The 24,231-nt window shown below is 47.3% G+C and overlaps 1 protein-coding gene across 1 annotated transcript; it reads right to left on the bottom strand.

Annotated features, from left to right (window-relative positions):
• Nucleotides 1-6,348: 6,348 nt before the first annotated feature.
• LOC142309922 (glutathione S-transferase P 1-like) lies at nt 6,349-23,973 on the bottom strand. Its single transcript, XM_075347389.1, has 7 exons — nt 23,898-23,973; nt 22,868-22,903; nt 21,770-21,882; nt 11,567-11,654; nt 11,123-11,226; nt 7,733-7,840; nt 6,349-7,013 (listed from the first exon to the last, which is right to left on the bottom strand). Coding segments are annotated over exons 1-7 (633 nt in total). The 5' UTR covers nt 23,899-23,973; the 3' UTR covers nt 6,349-6,830.
• Nucleotides 23,974-24,231: the final 258 nt, after the last annotated feature.

Below are 24,231 nucleotides of genomic sequence, written 5' to 3' on the forward strand. Positions count from 1 at the left end.
GACCGGAAACCGTGCACAAAGGGGGGTACTCGGACCCTGAAGCCAGCGCCAGAACCTTCTAGAACTGGTTAATTAACCGATTGAGGCCAGGACTAAAGGTCCTGTCCCACCCAAAGTCCCTCATAGAAGACAACAGCCCACCGATTAGGGATAAGCGGTCACCGCCAGGGCCCAGATATCCCACGGGCCAGTGTCTGTGGGCACGGCTCCTTAGGCCACATCCAGCCGGGAGCAGACTCCCGAGTTCCATACCAGGGAAGTCCATTGAACACAAAAAGGTGCAGGAACAGGATAGAGACCACCAGCCGGGTGGGGGATCCCGAACACAACCGGCCGTGGCACCGGCCACCACCATCTTGGTTTACCAGAGACTTGTGTGTGTTACTAATTGTGATTACTCCAGCAACCCCTGCGGTCACCATCCCCTGCACCGAGCCACTGGGTCCCGGGGCCACCATCCCTGCCCACGGAGGGGTTAACAACTTGCTGCACAACATCTCCCCCTGGTGCCCCATAACAGCAGCAGTGGTGTCTTACTTCACCACACACCGTGGGTGGCGTCACAAACTCATTACGGCCTAGCCCGTACATCTACGTCCCTCCATTTATTCGGCGTGCCCGCAAGACGCCAGGGTCCGGAGACCCTCGAGCCACCACCCCTGAAGGCTCGGACCCGAGCAGTGCCAGCTGCTGGCACGGGGGCGGCACACAAACAGCTCTAATAGGGCCTTGTGCAACATTGGTCTAATACCGCCTGGTGCAAAAAGCTCTAACATAGCCTGGTGCAAAACAGCAATACTACCATCTGGTACAAACAGCTGTAATACTGCTTGGTACAAACAGCTATAATACTGCCTGGTGTAATACTGCTTTAACACCACCTGGTGCAAACAGCTGTAATAAAACCTGGCACAATACTGTTCTACTACCGCCTGGTGCAAATAGCTCTATTATAGCCTGGTGCAATACTGGTGCACTACTGCCTGGTGCAACCAAGTCTAATATAGCCTGGTGGATACTGTTGTAATATTGCCTGTTGCAAACAGCTCTAATACCACCCAGTGCAAACAGCTGTAATATACCCTGGTGCAATACTGCTTTAATACCGCCTGGCGCAAACAGCTTGAATATAGCCTGGTGCAATACTGGTCCAAACTGCCTGGTGCAAACAGCTGTAATATAGCCTGGTGCAATACCTGGTGCAAACAGCTTTAATATAGCCTGGTGTAATACTGGTCTAATACCGCCTGGTGCAAACAACCCCCGAGATTGACCTAGCGCCCTCAGTTAACAGCCTTGGAGAGGCGCCTGAAGGCAAAATGTCTATAACTGCTGGTAGCAAGGCTAGCTGGCTGACCGAAAGCTTGATCCAACGTGAGTTGGATCCAACTGTGAGATTTTAAACTGCAGCAGCTGTACTATATGCTACTGGAGTTGACATTTTGGATCTGTATAGGGATTTGTGAAAACAGACTCTGTCAGGGCCTTTTTGAGAATTCTTCCTCTGTGGGGGAACTCTAAGGGGTACTTTGCACGCTGCGACATCGCAGGCCGATGCTGCGATGCCGAGCGCGATAGTACCCGCCCCCGTCGCAGCAGCGATTTCCTTGTGATAGCTGCCGTAGCGAACATTATCGCTACGGCAGCTTCACATGGACTCACCTGTCCTGCGACCGTCGCTCTGGCCGGCGACCCGCCTCCTTGTTAAGGGGGCGGGTCGTGTGGCGTCATAGCGACGTCACACGCCAGGCGGCCAATCGGAGCGGAGGGGCGGAGATGAGTGGGATGTAAACATCCCGCTCATCTCCTTCCTTCCGCATATCCTACGGAAGCCGCAGTGACGCCGGTAGGAGATGTTCCTCGCTCCTGCGGCTTCACACACAGCGATGTGTGCTGCCGCAGGAGCGAGGAACAACATCGGACTGTCGCGTCAGCGTAATTATGGATTACGCCGACGCTGCACCGATGATACGATTACGACGCTTTTGCGCTCGTTAATCGTATCATCTAGGCTTTACACACTACGATGTCACATGCGATGCAGGAAGTGCGTCATTTTCAATTTGACCCCACCGACATCGCACCTGCGATGTCGTAGTGTGCAAAGCCCGCCTAACAATCTTGGCTGTATCATCTTTGTTAGGTCATCTTTGAAAACAAGCTATATAGGGGCCTTTTTGAGAATTGTTGCTCCATGGGGGAACTCTTCCATTCTTGGCTAGAAAACAGGCTCTGTATTGGGGCCATCTTGAGAATTGTTGCTCTGTGAGGGAACTCTAATAATCTTGGTTGTATGGATCAGCTCTAAAAACAGGCTCTCTATGGGCATTTGAGAATTGTAACTCTGTGTGGGATCACAAACATTCTGGGCTGTGTGTGTAAGTCAACTCTGAAAACAGACTAGGTAGGGGCCTTTTTAAGAATTGTTGCTCAGTGGAGAAACTCTTTCAATTTTGGCTATGTGGGTTAACTGGTAGAACAGGCTCTGAAGGGGCCTTTTTGAAAATTGGTTATTTGGCCCTTTCCAGCCTAAAAATATCAGGCCGCAGCCACTCCAGAAGTGGCACATCACATTAGATATGCCAATTCTGGTGATTCACCTCAGCTCTTCCAATAGCCCTGGTGTATCAGCCATCGTGGTAATGGTAGTTGGTGTTGATGTCAGCTGTGTAGAGTTAGCTGGTATCAAGCTCTAGTGTTAATATTTGAGAGGTGCCAATCAGACACCCCTATTACTAATCCAGTAAGCAAACACAAAAGAAAACCACACACACACACAAATATACTTTATCTAAATAAACTCTTTTCACTGGTCCACCATGTTATAAAAACAAACAAATATGCAGGTCTGACGTAGTCCAGTGAAGAGACTTAGGGTACTTTACACGCTGCGACATCGCTAGCCGATGGTAGCGATGCTGAGCGCGATAGTACCCGCCCCCGTCGCACATGCGATTTCTTGTGATAGCTGCCATAGCGAACATTATCGCTATGGCAGCTTCACACGCACTTACCTGCCCTGCGACGACGCTCTGGCCGGCGACCCGCCTCCTTTCTAAGGGGGCGGGTTGTGCAGCATCACAGCAACGTCACACGGCAGGCGGCCAATAGAAGCGGAGGGGCGGAGATGAGCGGGATGTAAACATTCCGCCCACCTCCTTCCTTCCGCATAGCCGGAGGTAAGGAGATGTTCCTCGCTCCTGCGGCTTCATACACAGTGATGTGTGCTGCCGCAGGAACGATGAACAACATTGTACCTGTCGCTGCAGCGAAATTATGAAAATGACCGACACTAGACACAGATCACCGATTTACGACGCTTTTGCAATCGTTTATCGGTGCATCTAGGCTTTACACGTTGCGACGTTGTTACTGGCGCCGGTGTGCGTCACTTTCGATTTGACCCCGACGACATCGCAGTAGCGATGTCGCAACGTGCAAAGTACCCCTTAGACTGTGATGAGCCATGACGGTGGGAACACACAGCTCATCACAGTCGCCAGGTCTCGTGAAGCGCAGCGTGAGCTGAGACTGGCTGCTGATCAAAGTCTATAGAGACTCATCCTGAGGCTCTGTAGTCTTTAATCTAGTCAGGGCCAGAAATATTTGGACAGTGACACAAGTTTTGTTATTTTAGCTGTTTACAAAAACATGTTCAGAAATACAATTATATATATATAATATGGGCTGAAAGTGCACACTCCCAGCTGCAATATGAGAGTTTTCACATCCAAATCGGAGTAAGGGTTTAGGAATCATAGCTCTGTAATGCATAGCCTCCTCTTTTTCAAGGGACCAAAAGTAATTGGACAAGGGACTCTAAGGGCTGCAATTAATTCTGAAGGCGTCTCCCTCGTTAACCTGTAATCAATGAAGTAGTTAAAAGGTCTGGGGTTGATTACAGGTGTGTGGTTTTGCATTTGGAAGCTGTTGCTGTGACTAGACAACATGCGGTCTAAGGAACTCTCAATTGAGGTGAAGCAGAACATCCTGAGGCTGAAAAAAAAGAAAAAATCCATCAGAGAGATAGCAGACATGCTTGGAGTAGCAAAATCAACAGTCGGGTACATTCTGAGAAAAAAGGAATTGACTGGTGAGCTTGGGAACTCAAAAAGGCCTGGGCGTCCACGGATGACAACAGTGGTGGATGATCGCCGCATACTTTCTTTGGTGAAGAAAAACCCGTTCACAACATCAACTGAAGTCCAGAACACTCTCAGTGAAGTAGGTGTATCTGTCTCTAAGTCAACAGTAAAGAGAAGACTCCATGAAAGTAAATACAAAGGGTTCACATCTAGATGCAAACCATTCATCAATTCCAAAAATAGACAGGCCAGAGTTAAATTTGCTGAAAAACACCTCATGAAGCCAGCTCAGTTCTGGAAAAGTATTCTATGGACAGATGAGACAAAGATCAACCTGTACCAGAATGATGGGAAGAAAAAAGTTTGGAGAAGAAAGGGAACAGCACATGATCCAAGGCACACCACATCCTCTGTAAAACATGGTGGAGGCAACGTGATGGCATGGGCATGCATGGCTTTCAATGGCACTGGGTCACTTGTGTTTATTGATGACATAACAGCAGACAAGAGTAGCCGGATGAATTCTGAAGTGTACAGGGATATACTTTCAGCCCAGATTCAGCCAAATGCCGCAAAGTTGATCGGACGGCGCTTCATAGTACAGATGGACAATGACCCCAAGCATACAGCCAAAGCTACCCAGGAGTTCATGAGTGTAAAAAAGTGGAACATTCTGCAATGGCCAAGTCAATCACCAGATCTTAACCCAATTGAGCATGCATTTCACTTGCTCAAATCCAGACTTAAGACGGAAAGACCCACAAACAAGCAAGACCTGAAGGCTGCGGCTGTAAAGGCCTGGCAAAGCATTAAGAAGGAGGAAACCTAGCGTTTGGTGATGTCCATGGGTTCCAGACTTAAGGCAGTGATTGCCTCCAAAGGATTCGCAACAAGATATTGAAAATAAAAATATTTTGTTTGGATTTGGTTTATTTGTCCAATTACTTTTGACCTCCTAAAATGTGGAGTGTTTGTAAAGAAATGTGTACAATTCCTACAATTTCTATCAGATATTTTTGTTCAAACCTTCAAATTAAACGTTACAATCTGCACTTGAATTCTGTTGTAGAGGTTTCATTTCAAATCCAATGTGGTGGCATGCAGAGCCCAACTCGCGAAAATTGTGTCACTGTCCAAATATTTCTGGACCTAACTGTATGTAACTGAGGAAAGTCATTGGGAACCACTGAATTACATTGGTGATTGAGGGACAGTGTTTTGTTTTTATTTCTCTCTTTTTATGGCTTTCATGTTTACATTTGCGGACTACGTTGGATTCCATGGACTACCAGGGAGAGTATTTATTTAAATAAAGTATTGTTGTGTGTGTTTTCCTTTTTTATTAACTGGATTAGTTGTGGGGGTGTCTGAGAGACACCTCTCTATTACTAACACCAGGGCTTGATGCCAGCTAACATCAAACCCAACTACCAAGAACCCGATTGCCATCGCACCAGGGCATAGTGCCACAATTTGAATATTTAAGGTGATGCACCACTTCTGGGGTGGCTGTGAGATGGTATTTTTAGACTGTGAAGTGCCCCCCTTACCGTGGAGTTTCCCAGCCTGATAAAATTAGCTCACAGCTGTTTGATTTACCTTTGTTGGATACAAAAACTGGGGGACCTCACATAACTTTTTTTTTTCATTTATGTAATCATAATAAGGTGTCCAATAATCTCCACAGGATGCAATTTTATTATATGTCTGTTGCTTTCTCTGTCATCGTCTGTCAGTCTCTGTTGTTGTCGCTCGCTCTATTACTTTCTGTCTATCTATTTCTATCTATTATTTATCTCTAAAGATCCGACAGAAAATAAGAGACTCTCTTCTCCAATGATAAATGTAAAAATCCACTGGTACATCAATTCAAAGGGATATACATATTAAAACCATCTGAGAAAGAAAATAGGGGAAGGTGTACAGTGTAAAAAACAGACTCAGGGCACAAAATATAGTCTGAACAAAACCACCACATTGGTTGTAAATATACGATGGAAAGGTATACACACATAAATTATAATAGATGGTACTGTAATGCATAGGTTATATATGTAAACATATATATATATATATGTTTACATATATATATATATATATATATATATATATATATATATATGTAAGACAAAAGAAAGTAAACAGGGTGTCTATGATTAATGGCGCCAAGGTGTGAAAGTATGGGAGTCTCACAAAGGGAGAACTAAGCCAGTGCAAACAAATGAGCAGATCATGATGCAAAATCAAATAACAACCGCAGATAACCATTATAATATGTTTAATAGAGCTGTAAACACTGCTGGAGGATAGTTACCATATGACTAAGCCCCTGGGATGCCACATTGACACTGAGGCCAGTTAAGTTATTAATATTTCTTTTTATAGCATTCACTGCCGTCTATAAACGAATGCAAAAAAGCAAGTAAAAACACTACAAAACGCAGGAAATGCGCACCAAAGCCACAATCCTTTTTATACCTGCGATTTTATAGTGTTTTTGAAAGACTTCATTAAAGTCAATGGGTGAAAAAAATGCTGCAAAACGCCGAAAGAATTGACATGCTGGAGATTATTTTCTGCACCATATCTACACGTCACAAATAAGCAACGTGTGCATGACACTTCGGGATTGTCATTGACTTTGCTGGCATCAGGATTCCCTTCAGGTTTTGTGATAGAGCTGCGTTCAAAACTGTATAAATAATGGAATAAAAACTCAACGTGTGCACAGAGCCTTATGCTGGTCTATTTTTTAGGGATAATAGGTCGCTTGGTGCGACCTTCAGATTTCAAGTATTGGCTAAGCTTAGGGCGAGAAGTAATGCGTTCAATGTATGCATTAAGGAGGGGAAATGCTGAAAGGCATTCTGGGAATAAGGCAAGATGACAGTGCAGGAGATCCAGGAGGTTGTAATCTGCATATGAGATCTGTGGGGATACAAAAGCACAAATTAATAATGGTCATAGGCTAGAGAGTCACACAGCGGGTGCCATGCTATCAATTAAAGAGGCATTTTTGTTACATTAACTCTTGACAAGTCATAGAGACCATTGATCACTGAAATGAAGGCACTAGCTGAAAACAAAGACCCTTTACATGTGATTTCTTTATTTTAAGAATTGGGGTTATTGGTGTATGAGCTTTAGATTTTCTATGACTCTAATCACCACTTGCTTGGTTCTCTTAGGAGCAATAGTGTAAATTCCCCAAAGGCCAACAGCTGCTATATGGCCCTTGAAAATAGGCAACCCAGTCCTCGTTGGTCCCATTCACTTTGACTTTACTAATGGTGGTAAAAACCTGTGTAGGACTTCACTCACTTAAGGAGAATTGACCCATTGGTCATAAAAAGGGAAAAAACAGGCTTCTTTTTTAGCTTTTTATCCATTCTCCCTGACTTCTAAGTAAGTCACTGCCCAAAGACGTGAAAAGCTGGTCACCAGTCAGGGGACACAGTGCCCAGTCATGTGTTCACTGCCCCTATGCCCCACACATTGTTGGGATGCATTACTTCAGACTCAGGCCTAAAACCTGCAGATAATTGGCAATTTTGAACATAACTTTGAACCCTTCCAAGTCATAATATAATGGGTTGTATATTTACAAAAATGTGTTGCTTCCATTGTTTTGTCCCATTTACAATTACCTTATCTCCAACCAAAAATTTGGTTCCATTAGAGTTCTGGGAAAGAATCCTCTCAAATGCTGACAAGTGATTGGGAAGATCCTTTTCGTACTTCTCTTTGCCTGTGTCCTGCAAAAGAAAATTATTCTTAAGTAATGCAAAATGGATCCAATATCTATCTGCTTGAGGCTATAAATATAGGCAAATAAATAGCTAAATCCCAAAATATATACAAGGGTGAAGTCACATTAGCGTATGGCATTGGATGTGATATGCTAATGACCCCTGACTCAGGCTTTGCTAGCGTGAGGCAAGTGTCATGCGACTGTGACCCGATCCTGCAATCAGGTCACAGCTGTGAAGCTGAGGGCGGGCGCTGCAGAGGAGAGGGAGGGGTTAATCCCCCTATCATCTCCATTGTAAGGTTGTGCGTATATCACACTGCACTGGGATAACATCCGAGTGCAGTCCGATGTTTCTCTCGCACCCATTCACTTGAATGGGTGCGAGTGATACGGCTGTAGCAGAAAATCGCAGCATGTTGCGACTTTTCTCGCATACAGAATCTGCATGTGAGAAAAGCTGACCAGCTGCTGTCCTTCATTAACTAACATTGGTCAGAGTGCAATGCAAGATTTTCTCGCATTGCACTCGTCCGTTTTTCACGCTCGTGTGAGCATGTCCTTAAAGCGGTTTTCCAAGAATTTGATAAATTGACCCCAGTCAGAAAGTGCAGCCCATCCTAGTCACGTAGCAGGGGGAATTGAAGTCTGAAGAAAATCAGTTTGAGACCTTTGTCTGAACTCAAAGAAGAGCTGTGTCAAACACACACATTTCAGTTGGCTGCCAGAGCAGGGCTGTGACAGGAGGAGAAATAAATCTTCTTGCTGACTGAGCAGAAAGGATCGTTTTTTTCTTTTCTCAGTCCTCCATGAGCAGTCAGTCAGTGAGAGGAATATGTTATTCTCATGTAACAATCCATGCTGTGGAAATTGACTAAAGTATATATGTTTATTATTCCGCTTTTCTGTCAGTTTTTGTAGGAGGTTCCTGAGGGAAGATATGCCTACCAAGTAAATATGGCCTCAAACTGGTTTAGAATTTAATCAGTCGTCCTCTGACCTCAGGTAAGAGAGGAGGAGGAGGAGGTCTGGTAAGATCCTGTATAATATATCATGTTAGTAACATCAGTGTCAGACCCCAAGAGTAGCATTAAGTATTGCAGATTTGTCTATATTTCCCGTGGTGTTCTCCACCAGAAGCTTTCATAGATCCAATTCGTAAGACTTATTTGTAATTTATCCCTTTAATTTTATACTATTTTTGCCTTATGCATGTATTTTTATTATTTCATCTTTTGTACCTTTTTTGAGCACTGTACTTCTTATTGTATATTAAATCTTAAATGCAACCCCTTTACCACCAGGCCATTTCCCGTTGTTTGTATTTTGCTCCCCTTCTTCTGAGAGCCATAACTTTTTTTTATTTCTCCATCAATCTTGCAATATGAGGGCTTGTGTTTTTTGGGACAGGTTGTACTTTTGAATGAAATCATTAGTTTTACCATATCGTGTACTGGAAAATGGGAAAAAAAATCCAAATGCGGTGTAATTGCAAAAAAGGTGCAATTGCACAATGGTTTTTGGGGTATTTTATTCACCGTGTACACTATATGGTAAAACTGTTGGGTTGGTATAATGCCTCAGGTCGGTACGGGTTTGTAGATATTAAACAAGTTTACTTTTATCTAAGGGGTTAAAAAAAAATTCAGACGTTTGTCCAAAAAAAGAATGGCTCTTTTTGCTCTATTTTCTGACACCTGTAACATTCTCATTTTTCGGGATCTGGGGCTCAGGGACGGCTTATTTTTTGTATCTTGATCTGCCGTTTTTAATTATACAATTTTTGTGCAGATGCTACTTTTTGATTACCTCTTATTGCATTTTAAAAATTTTTTACAACGACCAAAAGACGTCATTTTGGCGTTTGAAATTTTTTTCTTGCCATGCCGCGTATTGATCAGATTAATTGATTTTATATTTTAATAAGAATAAAAGCTGTAAACCTATATAAAATTGATATCTTTATACTCCTACTGTCTCGTAGAATAAATTTTAACCATAATTATTACTGTGGAAAAAAGAGGGATTCAATTAGCTCTCCTGATGGGTGCAGGGCAACTCAACTACCAAGCACATGTGTAATTCAGAAGGATGGCTATCCCACCCCAGCATCAGTAAAAATCCAAGCTGTTATGGTAAAATAAAAAATATCTTCAATTATGTATTTTGAAGACATGGAGAAAAAAAAAATGAATGCAAAAAAATTACAAATGGCTGACGTGGAAAGGGACTGCTCACTATTCAGACATTCCCTTATCAATCATAATTCTATATTTCCCTCATGTAAAATAAAAACAGCTATTCGTTCCAATGTTGAGGCCTGGTCTCCCAGGGCTCTCATAACATTGTGTCATGTAAGCCCTACATCAAATCAGAATCACTTTAATCTTATTTCCTTCAGACAAAACTAACATCCGGAGCAAGTCACAGAGCAGCAGCACTCACTTCTTCTTCAGTCTTGTTCAAAATCCGTGGGTACATAGTCCCGTGGGCACATAGCCTAATGCTTTACACGTTACAATTCTGCATACGATGTCGTATGCGATCGTACCCGCCCCCATCGTATGTGTGGCACGTTCAATTTGTTGAATGTGCCGCACAAACGATTAACCCCCGTCACACGTACTTACCCGTCTATACGACCTCAATGTGGGTGGCGAATGTTCACTTCCTGGAGTGAGAGGGACGTTCGGCGTCACATCGACGTCACGCGGCAGCCAGCCAATAGAAGTGGAGGGGCGGAGATGAGCGGGACGTAAACATCCCGCCCACCTCCTTCCTTCCGCATAGCCGGCGGGAGCCGCGGACGGAGGTAAGCTGTCGTTCAATGTTCCTGGGGTGTCACACACTGCAATGTGTGCTGCCTCGGGAACATTGCACAACCGCACGTTCATTTTTTGAGGAATGAACGACGTGCATGCGATGAACGGATTTTCGTTCAATCGCAATTGCACGGATGTTTTACATGCTACAATCATACTTACGATGCTGGATGTGCGTCACTTACGACGTGACCCCGGCGACACATCGTAAGATTTATTGTAGCGTGTAAAGCGCCCTTAAGAGTGAAGCAGCATTAATTGACTGCAAAACCCATGTGACATAACTCTCTTACACAATCTCCTGAATATCAGGTGCTATCATCCCTGGTATGGTGCCGACACCGGAGGTGAATATAGCTTTTATTATTTTACATGTGGCAAATATAATGATTGAGAAGTGGGGTTGTCCACTACTTGGAAAACCACTTTTAGTAGAATTAGAATGTTCATTTTTTTTCTATACATACAAGCTCATGGATGACCAGGCGGCTGTACTTCAGTCTCAGGTCATCAACACCATCATTCACCATGTCAATGAGTGCGCTCTCCTGGTTACTGCCACCAGCAATCTCTGAGAGGATAACAGAGGCATTATTGTAATTATTAAAACGTATCAAAGGAATATAATAGTTCACCCTGATTTTTTTCATTGATGAAAATTGTAACTTATTTTTCAACAGGATTTAAAAACTAGAGAATGTAAAGTTTAGGGTGCAGCCACACAGTCATATGACTCTTTCAAGAATGCTCGAACTGGCCGTTGGCTCTCCTGACCTGAGCAAGATTGCTGCACAGAAATACATGCTGACACGCCCCGTCAGGAGAGCCGACAGTCAGTCCGAGCATTGTGATATGATCCTCAGTCATATGGCCATGTGACTAACATCATTTATCAAAACAATAAAACTTACCATATTTGCGTCCAAGGTATCTCAGAATGGTATTGCTCTGATACAAGACAAAATTTCCATCCTTAAATTGCGGCAGCTGACCAAAAACCTGCAAAACAACCCAAAGATTAATACAAAGGCTGAATTACAGAATGATTATCCTGTTCAATTACAAATACAGTGGAACCTCGGTTTATGAGTAACTTGGTGTGTGAGTATTTCACTATACGAGCAACGCTTGCTGTAAATTTGTAAGTCAGTTTACAAGCAAGCTTTGCTGTACGAGCAAATACTCACCACACACACTTCCAGTTTCGTACTTTCACCGCGCACTGACCCGCTCTTGCAGTCCGCACAAATACACACAAACACGCACACACACATATTATGCTCACCTTAACTTCCGTTCCATTGCCGGCCTCCTGGTTCTTGTAGTCCGCCGGTACAGGATGTGTATAGGGGAACAATCGTGACGATGGAGGAACTTCCGCTGTCAGCCGCTTCTCAAAGGCAGCGCGCTGACCAATCAGAGGCAAGCGGCTCATGCCTTTGACGTCAGTGCTCTGGCAGCGGAATCTTTCGGCATCGGTCGCGATGGTTACCCTATACACATCCTGTACCGGCGGACGACAAGAACCAGGAGGCCGGCGATGGAACAGAAGGTAAGGTAAGCATAATGTGTGTGTGTGTGTGTGTGTGTATGAGTTGAATGGCACAATAGAGGACCAGGATGGGGAATTGAACAAGTTGTGGAACGAATTGTCAGAGCTTGCATTATTTCCTATGGGAAATTTTGCTTTGCTAGACGAGTAACTTGGTTTACAAGCACACTCCCAGAATGGATTGTTCTCGTAAACCAAGGTTCCACTGTATCTTATTTTTTATACCAACTGAATGCTGTATTATTTTTCAGTCCAATATATGAATCTATGCAATATGCTACAGTGCTCCCTGCTTTGTGATTTAAAGGGATTATCAAGGACTTCATTTTTTTCCTTATGGGCCTAAGCACTTAGCAGGTAGTTGTTAACTACTTGCCTGTTCTGACATGTGACAATCTCACCCAGCTCAAAGCGGTCATGGAACTTGGCAAGTCTCCTGCTTCCTGAGACATGACCACTGAGGAAGGATTCTCCGGTCGTGATGGTTACTATACCCAACTTAACCTAATAAATAACACACCGACTGCATGTGACTTGGTTAAACAAATTGGCCACAGCAGCCTTTATTACCTATTATTAACATTCTAACACAAGGGGGCGCCGTCCAACGGGCGACCCCAAACAAATAATAGGTAACACATAAATAATAACAGTACATGTAACCCCATGTAGGCCCGGTCCAGAAACCACTTCCTCCACCAATATCCCTGGCCGCAACACTCCGACCCAGAGATGAGGTATTAATCACCCCGTGGATTAATACCCCCCAAACCTTGCAGAACCCCGTGCCTGCAATTTACCGGAACCCGGAGACACCATACCAAGACAGTGCCTCTCAGTCCAGCCACCAATCCCTTACAACCGCCTCTGGACCAGACCTACCCCCGCTGCTGCGACAGAACATACGACTCTTTTTAACCTGTATTCCCTTTTTTTTTTTTTTTTTTTTTAAAAAAAAAAAACTGCATCATTCCATTTTCTCATTTTGTTTTCACTTTTTTTTTTTTTTTTTTTAAAAAAAAACAAAACATAGCCAAAACGAACTCGCAAAACACAAGGGCGGGTGGGCGGGAATCCTTTGCTGTCCGGAGTAACAAGGAAGGTAAGACCCCTCCCCTATAGTTTATATACTAGCCCCCTCCCCACCCTACAGTGACCCTATTCCACCAATCCCCTATAAGGGCCCATAATGCCCCTTTAATTCACTTTATTAACCCCTCACTCCCTCCCTTCCCACTGGTCATGTCGCCCCTCCCCCCTATGGGGTCCATGGCTTTCTTGACCACTGAGGAAGGATTCTCCGGTCGTGATGGTTAGTATACCCAACTTAACCTAATAAATAACACACCGACTGCATGTGACTTGGTTAAACAAATTGGCCACAGCAGCCTTTATTACCTATTATTAACATTCTAACACAAGGGGGCGCCGTCCAACGGGCGACCCCAAACAAATAACAGGTAACACATAAATAATAACAGTACATGTAACCCCATGTAGGCCCGGTCCAGAAACCACTTCCTCCACCAATATCCCTGGCCGCAACACTCCGACCCAGAGATGAGGTATTAATCACCCCGTGGATTAATACCCCCCAAACCTTGCAGAACCCCGTGCCTGCAATTTACCGGAACCCGGAGACACCATACCAAGACAGTGCCTCTCAGTCCAGCCACCAATCCCTTACAACCGCCTCTGGACCAGACCTACCCCCGCCACAGGACAGGACACGTGACACCTTACGTGGCCTGGACCCGCCACACACCCAAGGCTTGCTCCACCATCACGCAAACCCAAGGCCCATAGGTCAGAAGCAATCACAGTAAGGTGAACCCCATCACCCTTTCGAAACTGCTACTTTGGCGACTCCAGATCCGCACGTCACACTACAATACCGCCGTTTCTCCGCACGAAACACGCAACCACCCTGTTCACATGAGCCCGGGCGCAATTCAGCTTCTCAACGGACCGTGCCCCCTCCACACCAATGTGGCCACAATCCGACCATACCACTATCAAACCCGGATACCTGGTCCATAAACGCAATAGATCCATCTTGATGTCCCGGATCAAATCACGTGATGCCTGCGCTCCCAAGTCATTTCCCCCCCCACGTGCAAAACCAACACGTTCGGAGGTCTATCCACCCTGCAATAGCATTCAAACTCCGTCACGACCCTGCTCCATTCCATGCCCCGCACACCGAACCACTTGACCAACGCAAGCGATCTGTCCCCACCAAACTGACCATTCAGGCGAGCGTCGGCCCGACGGGCCCCCCAGAACACGAAGGAGTACCCCAGAATCCATATCAGGCAAATTCCTACAACCACAGAAACTTTAACAAACACACCCCACCAACACCAATTTGCAGCAAGGAACCCCGACAAAGCCACAACCAACTACTCCATAAAGCCCTCACTGGGACAACAACTGTGGGCGTACATAACCCCGAAAACGATAAGACTCCCACCAACCGATTCGTCTCACCATGTCATCACCCAGGCCACAACGCGAAGCCTCCGCAGCCGCCCCGATCCTGAAGGAATGAGGCCCGTAATCTCCCGGGCATTCCCCCGCACAGCGCAAACAACTCCTCAGTACGGCCACAAACTGGTAACGAGACAACCAAGACCCATCCACGTGTCGTAACAGCGGGCCCAGAAGACCGCCTTCCTCACCATCTGCACCGGGCACAACGCATCCATCACAACCAACCTGCCTCGACCCATCTGGTCTGTTTTTGGACCGCTTAAGCCGACACTCTACTCTCCGTCCCACCACTGCCACAACCTTGGACATCAGACCACCCCCCCTGAACCTGGAAGGGCTCACCAACGCCCCAAAAAAAAAAGGCTAACACAAAAGCCGTTTCAAAAGCACCCTCTCATAAACTGAGACACAAATTTCCCGCAAACCATCCACCAATCGCCATAACAAAACCAAAGAAACGGGCCGCCTAGTGTCCCGCTCCTTCGCCCCTTTACGAAAACCCTTCAAGGCCTGCCGCACCCAAAATTCCGCGGCACGCCCCACTCACCCCTGACCTTCAACCAAAAAAGGCCACAGCCGCCACCCTAAGTATCACTGCTGATGCTGACTTCCCAGCCCTGAAATCCCCGCTCACCAGTGCCAGTAGCGCCAACAAGTAATTTGCTCGCCCGTCACCAAACATAACTCCCAGCAGCTCCTGCCACTCACCGAATTCCTAATTAAACCCGCAATCAATGCCTCACCAGGCTCCACAAGTCCTCTGGACACGCTGCTCCGATCTCGTCTGCCCCCCGGCATTAACTCCCACAACCTGCGGACTGAAAATGAGATAAAGCGTCCGCCACCCCGTTATCACCCCCACCACATGTTTCGCAACTACATGAACGTTCCACAGTAAACACTTGAGCACCAAATGCCGCAGATAAGCCACTACCGGTCCGGACTTCTGCTGACAAGCTGTTTATCGCATGCACCATCGCCCGATTATCGCAGTGATAGCACACTTTACGTCCTGAAAAATTGCGACCCCCCCACAATTCCACCATCACCACGATCGGAAATAACCAAAGCAAGGCCAGATTCCTTACCAGACCAACCTGCCGCCATTCCTCAGGCCACCTCCCAACGTACCAATGTCCCTGAAAAAGGGGGTGACGAAACCCGCCGACCCGGCCGCGTCCCTGTACAGTTCGAGCACACCATTGGGCACCACCGTCTTCAACCACAAGGCTCGGCCGTTAAAACATTGCAAGAAAAACATCCCAAACCAGAAAATCCTCCTTGATCTCCCGCGTGACCCGCACAAAGTGCGCCGGGGGGCCGTACGCCTGCCATAGCTGCCGCCAAAATCCTGGCGAACACCCGCCCCATTGGCATAAGCCTGCACGTTAAGTTCAACTTCCCGAGCAAAGACTGCACCACCTTCAGCCGCCCTTTCCGTGCTGCCAGCAGTGCTGCTACCACTCACCACAAGTCCACCATCTTCCCCTCCGGCAGCCTGCATTCCATAGCCAAAGAGGCAATCTCAATCCCCAAAAAAACCGCATAACCATCGCCGGCCCCTCCGATTTATCCTGTGCCAAAAGGAATCCCAAAGCTATCCGCCACTCTCTGTAAGGCGAACAACGAGCCAGCGCAAACCATGGATCCCGCCGGACCGACACCAAGAAAATCATCTAGATAGTGGATAATGGAGGACAAGCCAGACACGTCCCGCACCACCCACTCAGCCAAGGAACTAAACGCCACAAAATACAACAAGAAATTGAAACAGCCCATAGGCAAACAACGATCAACATTAACTCATCACCCCACCAGCAACCCAGAAGGTGCTGGCTCTCCGGATGCACCGGCAGCAAACGAAACGCCGATTCTACATCCACCTTTGCCATCAATGCACCGCGTCCCGCCGCCCGCACCAAGTCCAGCGCCTTGTCAAACGAGACGTAGTACACTGCCGACAATTCTGGAGCGATGCCATCATTCACTGACGACCCCCCCGGAAATGAAAGATGATGGATGAGCCAAAATTTATCCGGCTCCGTCTTTGGCACCACCCCCAACAGGGACACCACCAGATTACTGCACGGCGGGCTCTCAAATGGACCCCCCATCCTGCCCAACTCAACCTCTGTCCCCAACTTCCCACCCACAACCATAGGGTGGTCCCTCGCCGACCGTAAAGTACGACAAAACCGGAGGCAATGCCTCAACCGCTGACGGAATCTGAAAACCGTATAAAACCAAACCGCAAAATTGACGCCGCTGCCCCGTCCGGATACCTATGTAAATGGTGCCATTGCCCCTATGTTCACTGGCGTCCTCCCTTTTACCAAACCCGTACCCCCGCAGCCGGAGCACTCATGCTCGAACCTGCATGCTGCCCCAAATTTGCACCGGCCGTCGTTAACTTGCCAGCACACTCCCTTTTTCTGGGTACCCGAGGGCCCGGCTCCCGTTCCCCCCGGCGCCGCCATGAAAGGGCTGGCTCGGGGCCGCCATTAAACGCATCCATAAGGAAATGTCCTCATGGTCCCACCGCATGCCGGGCCGCAACGCCTTCCGCTGCCTAAACTGCTCATCATACCGCAGCCATGGCAAGCCCCTGTCCGTGCGATACGCCTCCCCCATTGCATCCAGATAACCAAACAGAGCCGAGCAGTGCTCCGGCTCCTTTTCCCCTATTACACTTGCCAAAATTGCGAACGCCTGCAGCCAATTGGAAAAGGAACGAGGAATGAGCCTATAACGGCGTTTTTCTTCCTCTTCCCTTTCCTTCTTGGAGTCGTTCGGCTTCACCTTGTCCAGATTAAATTTTTTTTTTTTTTTTTTTTGTTTTTTAGGGTAGCAGGGAAAATATCTTCACATACTCCCCCTTCCAAATCTTGTCCCTCACCTCCCTCTTGAGGTGAGCCCCTAACGGTCCCTCAAAGCACACGTAAACTTGGCCCTATCATCCAAACGCACCACCTCATCCCCATTTACCTTTTCTACCGCTGTTTACCCCGCGGGCTCCACTACTCCACCAACCGCACCCGTCCCTATCGGCGCCGCCTCGCTGCTGACCGACGCTGCGCCATCCACCGCCGACCCGTCCATGCCGCTGCTGCCGCCGGCGCGCGCGCGCGCTAAACCCCGCAACAAGCCCAGCAACTGACTAAACAATGCTGACCCCCCCCTCTGGCGCTGCCGTGCCCGCAGCCACCTCCCCAAAACTAGCAACCCGCGCCGCAAGCAATGCCGAATCCACGGCTAGCTCACCCGACCGTGGCGCAGAAATGGAAATTGGTACCGCGACGTCCTCCGCCATCTACTCGTCAGATTCATCCCCCGACCTGAGGGCTCCCTCTTCTTCCTCGCTGTAGGCGTCCTCCACCATTCCAGCTCCAGAGGACGCAGCCGATGCGTCCCCTCCACCACGGCCGCCCTCCTGGGCCGCCGCGTGGGCACTGGTGGTCGACATCCGTCGCTTGCTGTGCGGCGACAGCCCACGAGACCGTCCTGTCCCCTGGGCCGCCGCTGACCGAGGCCTCTTCCTGGAGGAGCCGCTCCCCGGACTCAGGGGGCTCCCCACCGTCGTCCCTCGCCCTCCAGGGCCTCCGACCAGAACCTTCCACTGGTCCTCCCCCGCCCGGGGGAGACCGCGGCCGCCGGGCGCAGTGCAGCTGATATGAGGGACCTGGCAGTCACCGCCGGGCTCCCGCCGTCCCCCCTACTCTCCCCAGCCTTGCAGGTATCCGGGTGGCGCCTGCCCACACCGGTCCCCCTGCTGGCTGCCTGCGCTCGGCTCCCCCACGGTCCTTGGAGGGTACTGCCGGCCTCATTCCTCTGCCGGGCACGCTCCTGTGTGGTAGCTGCCGCCAGGACGTGCCCCACCGCCGGGGGCCTGGCGTCCAGAGCGGGCCCCAGGCTGGACACGCCCCCTCCCCGGGCCTCCGTCCCGCGCCGGGCACGCCCCCGATCCCGGGCTGCCGCCGGCCTGGAAAATTGAGCCCGAGGCCTGGGACCGGAAGTAGGCCCCAGGCCGGGCCCGCCCCCATCCAGGCCACCGCTGGCCTCACATCATCGCCGGGCTCGCTCCCGGCCGGGAAACGCCGCAGGGGTTCGGACTCCAGCCCGAGGCCGGAGACCGGAAGAAGGCCCCCGGACTGGCCACGCCCCCTTCTCGGCCACCGCGGCCTCGCCGGAGATTCCTCCCGGCGGCCGGGGCAGACGCAGGGAGCTGCCGCTGCCCGCCCCGCCGCGGAGGGTCCCGAGGGGGGCTCTCGCTGTGCCTCCTTGCCCCCCCTGCGCCTGGGGAATATCGGATGGGGGGGGGGGCCTGGAACGCCGCCCGCATCTATGGGGGGGTGCAAGGGGCAGGTGCCGACGGGGAAGCCCAGGCAGCCCTGACGTGGGACTGCACTGCCTGGGCCCCGTGCACCGCCATCGCCGATCTGAGGAGCCTATCGAGCTCCTGGAGGTCCGCCATGCTGGGTCCGTGGTCCTGGGTCTGAATCCTTTGCTGTCCGGAGTCACAAGGAAGGTAAGACCCCTCCCCTATAGTTTATATACTAGCCCCCTCCCCACCCTACAGTGACCCTATTCCACCAATCCCCTATAAGGGCCCATAATGCCCCTTTAATTCACTTTATTAACCCCTCACTCCCTCCCTTCCCACTGGTCATGTCGCCCCTCCCCCCTATGGGGTCCATGGCTTTCTTTACATTGCTAGAGCAGTCCCTCCTCTTCCGGTTTGCTCTATCAATGGGATATCACATTGATTGACATCCAGTTCAGCCTAAAGGGTGCTTTACACGAGACGACGGATCGTGCGATGCATCGTCGGGGTCACGGTTTTCGTGACGCACATCCGGCATCATACACGACGTCGTCTCGTGTGAAACCTCTGAGCGACGCAGAATCGCTCACAAATCGTGAGTCGTGTACTCGTCGCTCAGTTTCATAATATCGTTTATTTTTACTTGTGCCGGTTGTTCATCGTTCCCGTGGCAGCACACGTCGCTCCGTGTGACACCACGGGAGCGATGAACTCTGCTTACCTGCATCCCACGGCTCCCGCTGGCTATGCAAGAGGAAAGAGGTGGGCGGGATGTTTACATCCCGCTCATCTCCGCCCCTCCGCTTCTATTGGCCGGCGGCTGTGTGACGTCGCTGTGACGCCAAACGTCCCTCCCCATTCGGGAAGTGGACGTTCGCTGCCCACAGCGAGGTCGCTCAGCAGGTAAGTACGTGTGACGGGGGTTTCACGACTTTGTGCGACGCGGACAGCGATTTGCCCGTGACGCACAAACGGCAGGGGCGGGTATGATCGATTGTGAAATCGCACAATCGGTCGTCCCGTGTAAAGCAGGCTTAACACAGTGGGGAGCTGGATGTCAGTCAACATGATATCGGCAGTGATACCCTGTTGACAGAGCAGGGTCAAAGAGAAAGAGCTGCTCTGTTAACATGACATCAAAGGAAACAAGAGAATCGCCGGCAGGAGTAATCCATGACTGCTGTCAGCTGGGTGAGGTTGGCGCATGGCAGAACAGACAGGTAATTAGCAACTGCCTCCCAATTAGCTTAGCCCGCTTGAAAAATGAAGTCCCGGATAACCCTTTTAACTCCAAGATTAATGAAACTGAATGTGACATAGTTAATGACTAGCCTTTTTTCATCTATATCTCTCTAGATATTAGAAGCCATAACTTTTATTTATTTTTTTCCAATTACATGGCTATTTGAGGACTTTTATGCAGATAAATTGTATTTTTTACATATAAATTATTGTACAATTTACGTATTTGTTGTGCAGCTAATTATTACTATAAAAATATATTACTACCATTTTTTGTTAATTATTTCATATTTTTTAATTCCTTTAAGGGATTACTATTCAACAACTTCTTATAATACTTAAATTAATATATTATTTAAATTTCATTATGAAATGTGCTGCTTGGGCAACACTTACTATGTCTTAATAGAAGGCTAATTAAACAGACAGTCCTGGGGTCCTTTTAAGACTCCTAAGGGTGACAGCAGACGTGTCGTCCAGTCTTTGATTGGGTCACCAGGTTTCCTAGTGACCCGTTCTACTGTAAATGGGTATGCACAGGTTGCGTTACGAGTGTTTTCTTGCTTTTTTTTTTTCAAACTTTTTATTGATTTTTCAAATTTGTAAAAACATGACAAAATATCATTGCAAAAGAAGAACATTCGTCTGACATAATGTGACATAGAAAGGGGTGATACCCCAATTTGGAATTCCATGCTGCTCTTCGATTTAAGATAGTATACATTAACCTTAAACCAAAACAGAGCTAATAATAAATAATATAACATATGCAATACAATTCGTTAAATTGTTAAATGCGTTTCACATGCAACAACGTCGCTAATGAGGCCAGATGTGCGTCACAAAATACGTGACCCCAACGACATCTCGTTATCGATGTCGTTGCGTGTAAAGCCCACTTAAGTCTAGATTGCTAAAAATTCGCGTTACGAGTGTTGTTAAAATTGCATGTTTCACGATAATCCTGCAGTGTAAACAGGCTGTCAATTACCTGATGAACAGGGAAAACGCTGGTTCATTGGGTGAAATTCTATTTTGTGCTACATACAAGATAACCGTTAGTACTGCACATGGCGGCCTCTTTAGCGCATGCACTGTACAAACTGCTGAATTTTTTTAAAAAAATTAATGGATGGAGCTTTTTTTCTGCCGAACACTATGGACAGCAGAGATAATCACCGGCTTTTTATGGACTGTCCATAAATTTAGGGGTCATTGGCAAACATGACAGTACATTGTCTTGTGTAAACAGGACTCGCACTGCAGTGAACAATTACAGCCTATGTACTGAGTGATCTAATAGAGATTGCTCAGTGTGCATCATTTACTTTGGTCTGCCACTGAAACGACTGCCGATTGCTAAAAGCTTACTGATTGACAGTAAATGGACCTTATGGGAGAAATAAATCAAAGGGTTAAAGATGTTGTATCAATGTAGGTGATAAGTTGCTAATTGCCAGTGGTCCCAAGTCCACTGTTTGAGTGGAGATCAGAAAAACAACTCACCGCTTGTTTCTTAATGTCACATTTTCCTGCAAACCAGTCTGCAAGTTGCACCTCGTCTTCCTTCCAGGAAACCCCTTGATCACCAAGCAGCAAACGAATAGGCTCAGCTCTACCTATAAGTAAATATGCAATGTTAGTGAATGGACATGTATGGTTCCCCATTCAATCGTATAATGATTCAGGAAGTATACGAGCTATGGTTTAGATATTGCATTTTGAGACATTTCTTCTATGTTTATCATGTAAAAACTACATATTTGCTCAAATCATGTCAGTTAAATGACTGTCTCAAATGCCATTGTGTAATTGCAAGGCTAGAAGTCAGTTGGTAGAATGACAATAGCTTTTCAGCATGCACGGAGAGCAGTTGCACATCAGCCCTTGATCCTTTAACCATATAAAGCTCAAAAGTATTAGAACTGACGCATGGTAGGCAGGGAGCCTTGTTATATTAGAGCTTTCAAAGTAACCTAGAACGTTCCAGTCGCCTTTCTAATGGGGGGCATAAATAGACTAGAGCAGGGTTGAGCACACTGAGGCCCATGGGCCACATTCGGCCCCCTGACTATTCTAGTCCGGCCAACAGACCGTCACAGTCAAAGGGCCGCAGGCCGCACCATGGCCATTTCCACCACCTGTCCTCCCTCATCCGCTTTTATCGCTATCCACATCCTCAGGATGAAGACAGTGGTAAAAAAAACATTTGTGGAAGGAAGGGCCGGCGCTGCGGAGCGGAGGGCCAACACTGCTTAGAAGAGGGAGGGATTTATCTCCCTATCTCCTCCGTTACCGGCTGATGCGAGAATCGCACTGCTCTCTCGTTACACCGGTGTAACACGAGAGCAATGCGATGTTTCTCTCCCCCGATAGACTTTAATGGGTGCGAGTGGAACAAGATAGCATTCCACCAACAGCATGCTGCGACTGTTTTCTCAGTCCGATTAGCTGCCCCATAGAGTAATATTGGCCTGAGTGGAATGCGATTTTTTTTTTTATCGTATTCCACTCACTCCGTATTACTTGCCGTGTGTGCTGACCCTTAAACCTAAGTACATAAGCTCAGCATTACATATAGTATAATATAGATCATTTACTTACCCCTTATTGGGAAATAGGTTATTACATATCCAGTCACTAAAAAAAAAGAGGAAAAGTAAAATGTTAAGTTTTCCCCCACAGATTTACAGTATATACCACACAGGCAAAGCATGCAGTTGCTCAGAGGGTTCTGAAAATGGAAGGTCTTGGTTGACTGTATCCTCAATTTCATTGAGTGCTTGGATCTTACTTGTATAGGTCTTACAAACAGGGGAGTGGGGAATACAGAATACAAGCCAACTCTGATAAATCGCAAGGGTCCTATAAAAACAGGACACCTCTCTGACTTTCTTAAATGTAAGAAATCTCTCAGGCACCAGCAAAACATCTAGGACAGCAATGGTTCCAGAAGGTATCCTTTGCTTGACAATGAGAAGATTTGTTAATGGGAAACCATATTCAAGCGAAGAACAGGAGTGGAAATTAAGTGAAGAGCATGTGGCTTGAAAAAGAGCAGTAGCTATAGGCAAACAATTTTAGAGACATGGTTTTATGTTGCAGTCAGTATCCTCCTTGAAAGGCAAGTTCACCATAAAAGTTGGCGAATATGGGATAAACTGTAAGATGTAGGAAATACGACATACGTGTTGTAAGCTGTCTCACAGGAGAATGATATGTAGGTAAGAGAAGAATGATAAAAGTACTAAAACACAACTGTAAGCTCCTCGTCAAAGTTACACAAGGGCCGATTCACATAGTCCATGTACCCTTAGGGGTTGGGGCCATCACATTCTTGGCACATAGCTGCTCAGCAGCCTCGAGGAGCAAGTGTGACAATGCGCTCCACAGAACACAGCTAAAAGTCATAAATGACTTATTGTTAAAAAGGAGAGAAACCAGATAATGTTCTATGTAAATAGGACTTTGAATCATCAGACACTACCCTTTGACAACAGAGGCTGTATTACTGGAAAGTTCTATGTGATAATATTACTCAGTTTTTCCACATGATAAATGTATATGAATTATCAACAGGGAAAAAAAGAATAATAAATGTAAGCAACCACACCATTAGAAGATGAAACCTTACTTGTTTGTCTGATGATCCTGGTAATGTCACCTCCAGAAGCTAGTGTGCAGCATCTAGTGGAATATGTATCTACTGGTTTATATAGAAAGTTTCTGCTGAGTCACAATGAGAGCTACACATTTACAAAGGGGAGGCATTGCCCATAGCACATACACCAGATAGGAGTAAAGATTACAGGGGCAGTATGGAAAAGGTGCCTGGTGGTAGAACAGACAAGTCATGAAATCTGGGATGTTGTAGAAGGTAATCCGGACTTTGCTATGAATGTCTAGATAAGGGGGAAGGCGGCAATACATGCTGCAGAGTGCAGGAAAGCATAGCTCAGTGATGGACA

The sequence above is a fragment of the Anomaloglossus baeobatrachus genome, chromosome 5, assembly GCF_048569485.1.
Source record: "Anomaloglossus baeobatrachus isolate aAnoBae1 chromosome 5, aAnoBae1.hap1, whole genome shotgun sequence".
NCBI lineage: Eukaryota > Metazoa > Chordata > Amphibia > Anura > Aromobatidae > Anomaloglossus > Anomaloglossus baeobatrachus.